The sequence below is a fragment of the Emys orbicularis genome, chromosome 3 (genome assembly GCF_028017835.1).
Source record: "Emys orbicularis isolate rEmyOrb1 chromosome 3, rEmyOrb1.hap1, whole genome shotgun sequence".
Lineage (NCBI taxonomy): Eukaryota > Metazoa > Chordata > Testudines > Emydidae > Emys > Emys orbicularis.
Genome location: NC_088685.1, coordinates 16,389,806 through 16,404,621, shown reverse-complemented (window position 1 = coordinate 16,404,621; position 14,816 = coordinate 16,389,806). Strand labels below are relative to the sequence as shown.

Below are 14,816 nucleotides of genomic sequence, written 5' to 3'. Positions count from 1 at the left end.
CTGTACTGCACAGAACTCCTTTAAGTTTAATTTGGTTTGGGGAGGATATACTAGTGGCTGTTTATATAGCTTTTGGCCCAGACTATAAATTAAATCTGGAAAAGCTGTAATGAGTCAGTAATTTATAGACTATTAAGATTTTTAGGTTAGAAGTGATTCTGAGCGATGTGAATAGAGAACACATGGTTTTAAAGGACAAACAGATTCAGCATAATAGTATATTTTTGTCCCCACATATTTTGTAGGCAATTAACAAAATAATATGTCATCTTTTTGTATATCTGTTGCTCTCTTGAAATAGAATCACTAACCACTTGTTAACCACACTGATTTTTTAATAGACAAAGTGGTTGCTCATTGCTTCCCGACCAGAAATGTTCAGATTAAGCACACTATTAGATTGCAGCCAGAATAATCTACAAAACAGGAAGAAAGCCTTGCCTTGCTCTGCCTTCTTCCCTTGTTTGTGTTGATGTGATAATTCATTACAGATTTTCTCTTTCTTTGACAGAGTGCCTACCGCAGAAATGGGATGACTTTTCTAGCCTGCTAATATGGATGTGGCTGCAGTGACAGGAAAGGCAGTGTTATATTAAGGTGATTTTCTTTTCCCCTCCATGGAAGAAAAAAAATATAAGCTCTAATGTGTCTGTGTACCAGTGAGTGGGCTGGTTTGTTGTGACTATCTACTGGCTGACTCCGTCTCTTTTTCCAGCCCCCTCAATCCAGCCCCCTCAATCGTTATTCTTGTTTACTAGCTGGAATGTTAAGCTAATTAATGGCAGGATGTTTGGGATAGTGTGTAGGTGGACAAGAATGCAGATCACACAATTTTGAAATTTGCAATGGGCTTACTGCTGTCAGCCCCCATATCTAAAGTGCAGTGTCATTTTTTATTTTTGAAGTCTGTATGTTTTAATAGATGTGTTGTTTTGTAAAGCAGGGTTGACGCAAAAAGAGGCCAAGGATTTGGATGATTATTTATGCTTTCCTTGTTTTTTCAAAAGTAAAACTGCATTGTTTTGTATTTAATTCCTCTCAAATCAATTTTTTAGACAATGCTAAAAGAATAATACCCTCTCTAGCCAAACAAGGGATTTTTCAGTGAGGATGATGCATAGGAGGGGAGATGAGCTAAGTTCAGATAAGAAGGCTTTTCAGATAGGAAGACTTCAAGTAAATGACTTCAGGTCTTCTTGTTTCAGTTAAATATTAGTATTTTTAGAGTCCCAAGGAGCATCTACACTGAAATCTGTAAATTCTTAATATTGAAATCTCTTTTCTTATTCTCTTCTCTCCCCTGAAGTCAGTGGGAGTCTTTCTTTTGACTTTAATGATCATTGGATCTGTCCTTTTGGCCCCAGTTCACAAGGTACTTAAACGTATATAACTTTAAGCATATTGCTCTGTTGACTTCAATGGGACTACTCAAGTACTTAAAGTTACAGCCCTGCTTAAGTGCTCTGCTGTACGGACCTGATCCTGTTAATGTTAATGGGAGAAAATCCAGGCCCTTATTTATTTTTAATTTCTGTTGCTCCGCTTTGTTTTTTTTTTTCTTTTTGTTTGTTTTGGGGTTTTGTTTTGTTTCTTCAAACTCTGACTCTCCCTTTAGCCCTCTTCCCTTCTCTGCTCTTCCAGTCTTTGATATCCTCACAAGCACATTCATTTCTTCCCATGGAAAGTGTACATATATAGAAGTAACCAAGGTCACGCTTGAGGAGACAAAAAGGCTTAGGCGCAGATTCTGCATCAGAATCTGCTACTGTGCCCCTATGGCATCCCGTTGGGACAGAAGTCAGTGCTAGTGTATCCCAGAGCAGAGTCAGGGCCTTAAAGACTAAAGTAAACCTTTAAGAAAGACAGAACACTCAGGAGACCTAGGAGATCAACTGTCTGCATTACTTCTATATAGTGTAAGCAGTCTCCTCCTTTGTGCTTAGTATGTGAGGTTTCAACTCCTGCCACTTCTCTGATACAGTCTTATACTTTATAAACATTTTCATTGGACAGTACCTGGACCCACTTGCGAAAAAAAATTAAACTAAAAACGTGTCTCTTCCTTGTGATCAAAAAATTGTGAAGCATTGTAAATGTAATCACAGTGCATCCAATATTTCTGCCACCCATAAACTGCCTCCTTTTTTACCTGCTGCATGCCAGTCCTTCTGGAATTAATCTGTATGTAAAGGACTAAAAATAATGTGTACAATACAGTATATTAAAAAAGAAAAAAGTTTTCTGATGTTCCATCTGTGCTTGTTGAAATGTATGATTAAACTTTTCTTTTTATCATCATTCTTATTTTTCTTGGCGTCCCTAATCATGGAAAATTATATGCTTGCTGTAAACATCCAGACTTTTTAAAAGGACACCAGCATTTATTGTATTTGGTTTCGATCTTCAGGCATATAGACAGAAGAAACCATTTCAGGCTCTGGGTACTGGAATCCAAATTCCTTCCTTAGCTGTATCTCTCCCACATTTTACATTTTAAAATATGCATAAGAAGGAAAAATACTGGCGCTTAGTTTTTACTGGTCTACTTAAAGTCCCAGAGAATGAAGACTCAACATACATTTCTCTCAGAAATATGACAGATCATGTTTTTGTTGGTCTGCTGTATGTTTGTCTATCTTGAACAGTTTGACAGGCAATTATTTATAAAATCTGGGTTTTCCCAGTAAACCCATATAATAACCTTTCACTTCTCTCCAGAAGCCAGCGAGCTGAATTTAGAATAAAACAAGGTAGGTTATGTCTCCCTATCTTGGACTAGGCTAGATAGTCACATAATTGGGGAATATTCATTTTTTATTTTTTTTTCTTGTCACTACACAGTCCTTTCTCTGATTCCTTCCCTAACGTAAATGAGGGCAGTGTTAGTGAGTGTCACTGATGCAGTTTTCTGTAACAGCACCCTAATATGCCTCATGGAAAAAAGATGAACGTTAAACAAAAATTAAGAAGGTAATATATGGTATGATTTTGTATCACTTATGAAAATTGCTAGCCTAGGATCAACTTAAATGCCATATATTAACAGCTTTGTTTTGCATCATTTTAATTGGTAAATAATGTTGATTCTCATAACAGATTTTGTTATATTAGAATCAGTATTTGTAGGTCAGTCGTCATGCTATAAATTACCCGAACAAGGGGGAGACCGTGGGTGAAAGCCTGTCTATGGGAGTTTTGCCATTGACTTCCTGGGGCCAGGATTATACCCAGTGTATCTAATGAGAAGAGAACAGGGCTGGGAGTAAGGAAACAATGGTTTTATTCACCGCTCGATTTCTGACTTGCAGTGTGGCCGAGTCACCTCATCTTTCCGTACCTCAATCTACCTACCAGTGAAACAGGAAAAGTTATGGCCATATTCGTAAATCAATTTGAAATCTTTAGATGGAAAAAGCTATTTAAATGCAAAGTGCATTTCTAATTAGTGATCGCCTGGTCTCCACATGCAGTATGAATTGTCACTTGTCACTCGTCTTTCTGTAGCTCCCACGGAAGTCAGCGTGAGCTGACAAATGATGCTCCGAACTTCTCAGGAGATGTTTAGCACTTTGCAGGATCGGACACAAGTAATGCCTTTCAAATACAGTACCATTGATCAAACGAAGATCACTCTGCAAAGAATTATTTTCCAGCACTCTTTGAATTTAAATGGGACCTTATTGTTGTACTGACATTCTGCCATCAGTCATGTGCAGATCTCATAAAATATTTTATAACTTCCTGTCTAGCGCTCTCAGAATATTTCATAAACACTTCTACAAATAAAGAATAAATAGAGAATGACATATGTCACGGGTGTACCCCCTAGTTGAAGTCTATTCTATTACAGTTGCATAAGTGAATCTTCTTGTTTTGGAGTCCAAGGTTTAGGCTTTTTTATACCCCTGCTGTACATCTGTACTGAACAGCAATACAGCTCGTGAAACGTGGTGGCATGCATTAAATCCTGGGCTTTATTCAAAGGGCACCAAGCCAGCATTAAGCAATGAAACCATCCCTGAAGGAATTGAATGTAAATTTGATGGTTTAAATGAGGCCAGATGCCCCTAAAAAAAAAAAACTATTATTTTAAAAGCTGAATCTTCTAATGCAACTCTTTATTTATTGTGCTCAAGATAATGACATTGTTTTAAAGAAAATCCCATCCATTGTGGAGGAGCAAGAATAAGATACTTAAACTTTTTCATAAATAATTGAAATGTTGGCAAGTGAAACAAACTTTATAAAGGCAGAGGACTGCAAATTTGAAAGAAACCTTCATACTTTATTGTTAGGAACCATTTTAACTCCCTAAAGAGCACTTGGAGCCAATACAGTAATAGCCTTTCTCAGTAATCAAGCCCCAGACATTTATTCACCATTTTTACTAAACAAAATGGATTAGTAGGTGAACAGGACCAGAAAGATAAATAGGGAAAATCAAGAGCTCAGTTTATAATAATACAGTTTTATTTTTCATTTCATAGCTTTTGTCTGTATTTATTGATAATTCATCTTAATTCCTATTGGACAGAAATACTGGCAGAAAACCTTTATACTGATGACAATCTTGCATATCTATCGCACTTTTCATCCAGATGCTCATGCAGACTTTCTCACTGACTGTATGAAAATGTGTTCTGGCAATTGTAGGCCTTGTCCACACTGATAGTGGAATGTAGAGTACATTTAGCTACACGCAGCAGTGAAAAGCGGTGTGTAGCTACATGTGGCAGTGAAAGGCTCTGGCGGGGGGTGGTAGCGGGAAAAGACTCTGCACATAGGAGCTCCTTGCTGCCGGAGCCTTTCCCTGCTATCGCCCTCTGTCGGAGCCTTTCCCTGCAGCTCCCAACTACCGGAGCCTTTCTCCACTGAAATCAATGGGAGTTAAGCACCCAGGCATTTTTGAAAATCCCACTAGGTGTCTATCTGCATCTTTAGGCAATGAAATAAATGTAAAAATCTGGCCCTACGTTACTTGTGCAAGATAACAGAGGAAGTCTGGAGTGAAGCAGGGAATTGAACCTGGATCTTCTACGTCCCAGGTTAGAGCCCTGACCTCAGGGTCATCCTTCCTGTCTACATAGTTGAAATACTACAACTGTCTAACAGTGCACAACTCAACCCAATGGTTTAGGACAGGAGGTGGCAAATACAGTATCCAGCTGGAACTTCAAGGGGAATTGGGTAGAAGGAATGTAATTACTCAGTTTGGAAATTATCCAGGACACAGTAGGTAAAAGCCTTACTCTCCTGATAAATGCCACGGGCTCTGTAATAATCACATCTTGTGAAGACAGAGGCATTATACATCATCCAAAAGATGGCAGCTCCTGTAGTACTCTGTCCCTTAAAATCATGCTGGGGTGTTGGCTCTGTACCATCTCTGAGGGAAGATTGCAAACTGTTTAATCAACACCACTTCCAGCAGTACCTGAGTGTTCTCCCCAAGATTGCTCGTCCAAATATGAACACAACCTGCCTATGCCTAGTTTATGAGATTTGGCAAGGGTCGGACTGCAGGTACAGTACAATTTTAAAAACCTGTTGTGTTCTAGATAGGGCAGAAAATGGGCTAATAGGTCTACAAGAAATGAAAACCTGGCTGAGTCCACAGGTAGATTAGTTTACAAATATAAATGTGTTTGGTGGTTTCACCCTATTCCCATGTTCACATTGCAAAATTACCATGTAGCTTTGTGTAGTTCAACTGAATTTGACAATCTTTGCTAGAGAGAACCCTGGGACTGTAACAACAAAGGTGTTGCAAATCAGGACTGAAGCCCCGATTCAGCAAAAGCAGTGAAGCACAAGCCAAACGTTAATAACAGAAGTAAATTCTCAAAGAATTCTAAATCACTTTGCGAACTTAAATTAACATGAACTTTATACAGGACTCACTTCATCTGCTTATGAAATTCAGCCACCTCTGAGGTGAAATGCGGTTGCTGTTCACCACACACAGCAGCACCCAACACATCAGGGCAGGAAATGAAAGACACCTGAGTGGCGGGGGGATTTAGGGAGGGAGTGTAAAATTATCCAAGTTCATTATTAATCCTCGTTTCCATAAGTATTTATTTAATCCGCAAAATAAAAACCCATCGAGACTGTTCCATTTCATGTGCTGATATGATTTCTTCAAAACCCTGAATCAAACGACGGCAACTGTGTGTTGAACACGGGTGAGTAAAAATATAAAACTGCTCTGCAGGACAAACAGCAACTGTGAGGCTACCACATATACATCAGAAACAAGGCCCACGGAGAGCATGAATTCCATTAGTAGGGGCCTGTGAATATGGGACAAGACACCCTCGTTGCTGCAGGTCAGAAAGGCTGAATTCAGTGCCAGTTGGACACTTCTTGCTGCAGCTTCAAATGAATAGAGGTTTTTTTGAATTAGGCATGATCAGTCTAGTGTTCTTTGGGTCACCCTCCTTGTATTTGAATATTAAACTCAATACAAATCTCAGTTTTGGAATGTTTTTAACGTTATGTTGCTCCTAAATTTTCCGTATGCCACGTATTTTTGTCTGGACAACACACAAAAGCATTGCACCAGTTTTCACGAGATACTTTGGGCATCCAGGAAGGGACAGAAGTTGGTTTAGGTTTTGGGCACCGTTGAGGATGCTGAAGCTTTTTGGCACTAAGGAGGAGGGTGCTTCTCTTCTTTACCTGTCCCCTTCAGGGCACTGGTGGATGTGACTTAATGCTTCTGTTGAACTTAACTCCCCTTAGATTCCCACCTGTACAACTCTTGACAGCTGCCCCACAGCCCACTTGGCAACATCTGGTACTTTGTCCCATATTGTGGATAATAACTATTGTTTGCAGATATAGGGGTTATGAACTTATTTCATCTTAAAATAACACTTAGATTCTGCAGCAGATTCCACATTTCATTGCATAGTGGAGCAGGAGCAGTGATCTAAGCTTGTCAGACCTGCTGAGCTGCCATGTCCTGAACAAAGCCACCATGAACCTTCCCTGTGTCAAACCCACCTAGGAAGAAGGCAGAGGCCCTCTGGATGCTCAGGAGGAGCAAATGGAGAGGTATCTTCTTCCTCTGGAGAAGAATGGGTATAAATGCTCCACAGAGATCCTAAAAGGAGAAATAGGCCTGTTTTATTCTTATCACTCCCCTCCTCCAAAGACATCCAAGGAAGAATGGGCTTGCCAACCATCTCCTGAAAAGAACTATTGATAAGAAAGAGGGAGCTATGTGTAAGGTCTGTGGTTAAGGCTCTGGCCTGAGACTCGAATCAGTTCCCAACTCTGCCACAGACTTCTTGTGTAACCTTGGGCAAATCATTTACTCCCTCTGTGCTTCAATTCACCATCGGTAAAATGGGGATGACAGTACTTCCTTGAGTATTCAGATTGTAAGTTTTATGGAGCAGGGGGACTCTCTTTTACTATGTGTATGTACAGTGCCTGCCTTAATACGCCCCTGATCTTTATTGGGACCAATGCGTACTACCATAATGCAAATGCTAAGTAAGAGGGAGGAAGGAATTGGCTGTTCATCATGGTGGAACGAGGATGAGAGGGCAGGTTGTAATCCTCCAAATGTTACGGTAGAATAGAATTTGGGTAAACTGCCAAACTTTTGGATGCTTGTCCAAATTCCAAACCTTTTCAGTTTTTGCCATTGGAATTTTTATGTGCATTTTACCCAGTTGAGATCGGGTTTGTGCATGATATTATATGAATTGGTACATTGCTGAGGTTTGTTTTGTGCGGGCTCTGGTATGGATTTGCATTGTGGTGTCTGAGGGTTTTTGATCTTACTGTATTTTTCTGGTAATCCTAGAGGCAAGGCAAGAATAGCTTGCAGAGTAAAGAAGAATATGGTTGCTATTTGATTCACAAGTAAGCAGCAGAGACTTAGAAAATTAAAAAGAAATACTCCCTATTCCTAGAAGACTGAAACCAAAACACACAAACTAGCCCTGATTTTGCAAAAACAAAACAAAACTACCCAGTTTTGGCAACCATTTTGATTTATCCCGTCTCTGCAATACATGGAATATATTTAATTTGACCTGTATTTGCAGAGTTAAATTTGACAGTGAAATATTGACTTATTTATTTTTAAAGTATCTAATAAAATGTTTGAATAGCAAAGATACCAAACGGCTGGGAATAAGTTCCCGGTTTGTGCATTGAAGTAGGTATTTTTACAATACTCGTATTTCGAAAGGAGTTGTCAGATTTGGACACTATAGAAATACCTCATTGCTTACTGATATTGTATTTGAAATTTCCTTATATTTTATTATACAAGAATTGTGCACTTGGCTGCCATTTGCTTCCTTCAGACTCCCAAAGGTAAGTCGATTGTGCCCTCTGGGGGCTTTATACTGCTTTAACTGAGATTTAAGTTTTTTTCTTTCTTGCTTTCACATAAAATATCACATTGATTTTTCCCCCTTCTTGTGTCTTATGAAAGGAGAAATTTATGGCCTTTTTTACATCAGGAAGTCTAGCTTTTCCTGACGTTTTATTGCTTTGAATATTTGAAACATTTCAATCCCAGACAATAAATATTACATGATTATTGTTTTCATATGGATAGGCTATTTCCCCTGGTTTTTCCTAGCAAGTGACACCCAAAAATTTATGGAGACTAAAAACATTACTATTAAACTTCCCTTGAAAGGTCAGAGATAGTCCTCTTCCTTCCCCCCCCCCCTCCCCCATTTGTATGCAGTTTAGGAAAAACGGTTAAAATCATCTCTTCTATATCGACTCTCAAAGCGGTGCAAAGGTAAATTGAAGTGGAAGATTTCTTTTTTTTTAAAATGGGCATCGTAGGTTTTGATTCTGTCCCACTCAAGTCAGTGGGAGCTCTTCTGCTGATCGTTCCTTTCTAAGAACCCAGTTCTGCATTTGCTGGGACATGCAGGTGCAGGGCCTGTGATTTCAGATGAGTTTGGGATGGCCGGTTATAAAGAGCATTAATTAATATCGTGTTTCTACTAAGTCAAAACAATGTGATAATGATCTGGCATTCTCATGGTGCAAGACTTTTCATCCCATGTGTGAACTCTGGATGGAATCTGAGGGTGCATTTTGTAATCAGCTCACTTTTTGGTTGGAGGCAGCTTGCTTTTTGCTGAGCTGAGCCCTAGTTTTGTGATGCTCACAATAGATGAGCCAGTCTGAAGAGTCACTACATCTTTCTGCCCCAGTTCTGCTGTAACAATCAGAAGAAAAAACATGTAATGTGGAATCTGTAGTTAAAATAATAAAGATTAAGCTTCTGCCGGTGAACAGATATGATGACGGTTCTAGAAGAAGAGGCTTGGGCACCGTTCAAAAGCACTAGTTCATTTAGGGTACATCTACATAGCAAAAGCTGTGCACAGGCTGCTCACCTGAGCTAGCTTCGATCCAGTTAGCACAGGTAACAATAGAAGCAAAGACAATGCAGTGCAGGTTTCAGTGTGGGTAATACAAGTCCAGCATGGACTGTGTGTATGTTATCTGCACTAGCTGGATTCCAGCTAGCTTGGGTAGACTAGCTGTGTAGACATACCCCTAGTCTTGAATTGAAAGGGGGAAGGATCCTGCCACCATTGCTCCAATGAGTAGGCCCTACTGAAGTCCATGGATTTGCTCATGTCAGTAATTACTACTCACATTGATAAGGGTTGTAGGCCCTAGATTACTCAATAAATCTCCTCCATCTCTGTGTCCGCTCCTGCTTTAACACATCATCTACATCAAAGGAATATATTTATAATTATTAAAAGAAAATACTTCCTACTATGTCTTGGAAAAATTCAAGCTAGAAATCTGAGCTAACAGAGACAGTCAGTAAAATGAAGCATGAGCCAGAGCTGCAGTTTTCAGCTGGGGAGGTGAATCCAAACATCCTCTGAGCAGAGGGAAGCTTTGGGTTGGTTCAGGCCTAGAAAAACTATCAAGAACTTTTAAAAGATTTCAAACCAAAGAAACATTTATGGATCCAGCCCTGCTTCCTCTCCTTGACTGGTGTGAACAGCAGGATCACACTCTACATCCATTTTAGAAGAGAAACTAAGTATTTCTTGAAAGTGGTTTTTAAATGTTGTCTTTTTCCTCTCCATTCTGTCTTATTCCCTTTTGCAAGGGTTGAAAATAACATTCAGTCCTGTACCTGCTTTGTCCTTTTCCATTTAGTAAACACATTTTTTTCCCTCCCTGTTTCTTATGGAGCTTGAGCCAACTCAGCTTTTCCTGTTTACTTCCTTGTCAGAAGTGTCATCGATGGTATCATTCCAGCTGTAGAAATAAGGTTTGTTCTGGCTGAATGGCTGCCTCTGCATTACTTATGTGTTCCAGGGTAATGCACTAACAGGAGCTATTGACTTTTTTTAAGTTTTGGCAACAAAATGGTGATATAAAAAAAAAAAGTTTTGAAGGTTAAGGCACTGGTTGGGGCTCAGGAGATGTGTTTGACCTTGGGGAAGTCACTTAGGGCCAGCTTTTTAAAGGTATTTTGGCACCTTATGGGATTTCCAAAAGCATCTAGGCACCTATCACCCATTGCAATCAATGAAAGATCCCACTAAACACCTAAATTCCTTTTAAAATCTGGTCCTTAATCTCTCTGTGCCTCGATTCTCCATCTGTAAAATGGGGATATCATACTTCCTGTCTCCCGCCCTTGGTCTAGTAAGACTATAAGCTTTTTGGAGCAGGAACGGTCTCTTACTCAGGTGCGCTCTCCACTGAACTCTGGCAGGTTTGAAATCCAAACCCAAAGCTGAATAATCAGCTGCCTTTTAATATTTAAGTGATAAGCTGAATGGCACACAAAGAGCAGGGTGGTGGAGAGAGAAGGAGATCGTGGACCCTAGGCTTTTATAAGTTATAGAATAATAATATAAAAAAAAAAGCCTGTGGGGGAAAAATCAAATGAAAGGCAATAATGTGTAAGTCACAGCAGTTTGAAGGCTAAAAATAACTGACAGAGCAATAATCTAGCAAAGTTTTGCAAAACTGCTTCCGTTGCTCTTGCTACAAAGATAGGGAATAACAGCACCAGAGCAGCTGCTGCATCACATGCTGCATGTGTTTCCTTTGATGTACAGGAACATGGGTATTTCAGTCACTCAGGAGGAAACGATATTCTAATGAGTGGAGCTACTTGTTCACAATTCTCTCTACAGAGCTTGAGAGCTTCTGCACATTTGTAATAATTATTTCTCTTCTGTACAATAAAAGCAAAAACTGAAATGTGAAAGCTGTGACTGGTTTATGTGAGACCACAATAGCTTTGGTTTTCCCCATCCCCATGTTTGACGAGCACACTGAACTCTGATTTTACTAGACTCCAGCCCACGTCAGTCTGTGTGCCTGATTCTCCGATCATGCTGGCATAAATCAAGAGAAACTCCATTCGAATCAAAGGAATTACATCGGTGATGCACAGAATCAGAATCAGACCCATTGACTGTATCCTCAGAGTCTGATCACATGAAGTGCTGAATACCCTTGATTCCTGTTAAAATCAGTAGAAAATGACTGCTCTCAGCATATCTCAGATAAGGTCTTAACATGAGGTGGTAGCAGTTCTGCAGAAAAGGACCTAGGGGTCACAGTGGACGAGAAGCTGGATATGAGTCAACAGTGTGCTCTTGTTGCCAAGAAGGCTAATGGCATTTTGGGCTGTATAAGGAGGGGCATTGCCAGCAGATCGCGGAACGTGATCATTCCCCTTTATTCGACATTGGTGAGGCCTCATCTGGAGTACTGTGTCCAGTTTTGGGCCCCACACTACAAGAAGGATGTGGAAATATTGGAAAGAGTCCAGCGGAGGGCAACAAAAATGATTAGGGGTCTGGAGCACATGACCTATGAGGAGAGGCTGAGGGAACTGGGATCGTTTAGTCTCCAGAAGAGAAGAATGAGGGGGGATTTGATAGCTGCTTTCAACTACCTGAGGGGGGGTTCCAAAGAGGATGGAGCTCGGCTGTTCTCAGTGGTGGCAGATGACAGAACAAGGAGCAATGGTCTCAAGTTGCAGTGGGGGAGGTCTAGGTTGGATATTAGGAAACACTATTTCACTAGGAGGGTGGTGAAGCACTGGAATGCTTTACCTAGGGAGGTGGTGGAATCTCCTTCCTTGGAGGTTTTTAAGGCCCAGCTTGACAAAGCCCTGGCTGGGATGATTTAGTTGGGAATTGGTCCTGCTTTGAGCAGGGGGTTGGACTAGATGACCTCCTGAGGTCCCTTCCAACCCTGATATCACTGCTCTACAGCCAAAATGCTTCTGAAATAAATGTAGTCAAACTTTACTAATTCTGGGTCACTGAGAACGAAAATGATGCTTAAAATTGTTGATTGGCTCTAGTTTTCAAGGTATGCTATTGGGTCAGTATAGACGACCCTTGACTTGGGAATGGCGGAGGATAAGTGAGTTATAAAGGGAAGGGATCTCAATTTAAACCAGAAATGACTAAAATACATCTTTGACTGGATCTATGAATAAATCTATGACTGGGTTTGGACAGTACTTGCTTTTTAGGCAAAACAATGAATGATGCAATCTGAAGCTGGTATTGCGTCATACATGATATGAATTGCATCATGTTCTTCCTAGAAGTCATGGATGATGCAATCATAACGAAGCTTACATCACTCTGCTGAACAAATTGCCCTATATCAGCTCTAGAAATCATACAGTGTCATGCTCTCTTATTTGTCAGTGTTTGATTTTGCAAAGGGACACATTTCTGTTTAGCCAAAGTGAGCAGAGATGCCTCGTACTTCTGTGAACAGTGCAGATAACTTCTGCTATGTTTGTGGTGAAGTGACTTTTGCATCACAAAAGCGCAGTATAACCACTATGGTTAAGAAAGCCTATCACCTTTATTTTGGCTGCAAAATTGGAGATCAGGACAAGAGGTGGGCCCCACACATATGCTGCAACACTTGTGCAACAAATCTTGGCCAGTGGTTGAACAGGAAAAGGAAATCTATGCCTTTTGCAGTGCCAATGATTTGGAGAGAGCCAACAGATCATACCAGCAATTGTTACTTCTGCATGGTGCCTCCAGTTGGGAAAGGTGTGTCAAAGAAGAAAAAGTGGACTGTGCATTATCCAAACATTCCATCAGCTATACACCCAGTACCCCACGGAGAAGGACCGCCGGTTCCTGATGCACCAGAATCATTCTCACTTGAGTCAGACGAGAAAGAGGAAGAGGATAAAACTTCTGGTCCTGAATCATCAATGTCACAGGACCCACATTTTCTCCCATCCTCCTCCTCTGAACCACACCTCATAACACAAGGTGAACTGAATGACCTTGTCAGGGATTTGGAACTACCCAAGAGTAAGGCAGAGCTGTTGGGCTCCAGACTACAGCAGTGGAATCTCCTGGTAGGTGATGTTAGGGCTTCCATGTTCCGTGACCGTCAAAAGGTTCTTGTCCCATTCTTCTTCATGGAAGGTGATCTTGTAGCCTGCAACAACATCGATGGTGTGATGGCAGCCCTCAACATCGTTCACGATCCAGATGAGTGGAGACTGTTCATTGATTCATCGAAGACGAGTCTTAAAGCTGTTTTACTGCATAATGGCAATGTTTTGCCATCAATTCCAGTTGGTCATGCAGTCCGTATGAAGGAAACCTATGACAACATGAAACAACTTTTGAGGTGCATAAACTATGACCAACATCAGTGGCAGCTTTGTGGCGATTTGAAGGTTGTTGCTGTCTTGCTTGGTCTGCAGACTGGATACACAAAGTACTGCTGTTTTCTCTGCGAATGGGATAGTCGTGCAAGAGATTCCCACTACATCAAGAAAGATTGGCCACTCCAACAGTCATTGGAGCCTGGGAGGAAAAGTGTTCAGCATCCTCCACTTGTTGAATCAAGGAAGATTTTGTTACTACCCTTACACATCAAGCTGGGTCTGATGAAGAACTTTGTCAAGGCCATTGACAAAACACAAGCAGCTTTCAAGTACCTCCGTGGAAAATTTCCAAGGTTAAGTGAAGCTAAGATAAAGGAAGGTGTCTTTGTTGGTCCTCAGATTCGTAAACTTCTTCGAGATGATGCATTTGACCATGCACTGCGTGGCAAGGAAAAGACGGCATGGAAAGCCTTCCAGTTAGTGGCAATCAATTTTCTCGGAAACAACAAGGCAGACAACTACAGGTTGTTGGTGGAAAACCTCCTCAAGGCATACAAAAGCCTTGGTTGCAACATGTCACTAAAGATACATTTTTTGCACTCTCATCTAGATTTTTTTCCACCGAACTGCGGAGCAGTGAGCGACGAGCACGGTGAGCGATTTCACCAGGACATTGCAACAATGGAGAAACGCTATCAGGGCAAATGGAGCCCATCAATGCTTGCAGACTATTGCTGGACAGTGACAAGAGATGCTCCATTTAATGAATACAAGAGACAAGCCAAGAAGCGCCGAATAGACACTGAATAGGACTAAACTATGTACATAATAGTTTTTTGCCTTTTGTTTCATAATAAATTTTATTTATATAACCCTTTTGCTGATTTTTAAAGTGTTACATAAACAGGACAGGTGAAATATTATCATGTAAAGCAACCATAAACACATGAAAAGACCTAGGTTTACAATTTATGATTAAAACTCTACTATCTACACAATATACATAGACATAAAATGTAAAAACTTACATATCTTAGAAACAGTAGCCAATCAGTTGTTTTAATTGTCATATTTGAATTCAGCACATCAAAATACATAATAAATAGCACATTTTATCTCTGAAGCAGACGACTTCTCAAAAATTGTAGACCAGTGTATTCTATGATTCTGTGGTATT

General features: G+C 40.4%; 1 protein-coding gene across 4 annotated transcripts in view; it reads left to right on the top strand.

Moving 5' to 3' along the window:
* Nucleotides 1–1,563, top strand: part of SUPT3H (SPT3 homolog, SAGA and STAGA complex component) — a 465,872-nt gene extending 464,309 nt beyond the window's left edge. For all 4 annotated transcript variants that reach the window (XM_065400530.1, XM_065400529.1, XM_065400531.1 and 1 more), the window contains one exon: nucleotides 512–1,563. In XM_065400530.1, the coding sequence (XP_065256602.1) occupies nucleotides 512–553 (42 nt within the window). In that variant the 3' untranslated portion in view covers nucleotides 554–1,563. The remainder of the gene's footprint in view (nucleotides 1–511) is intronic.
* Nucleotides 1,564–14,816: the final 13,253 nt, after the last annotated feature.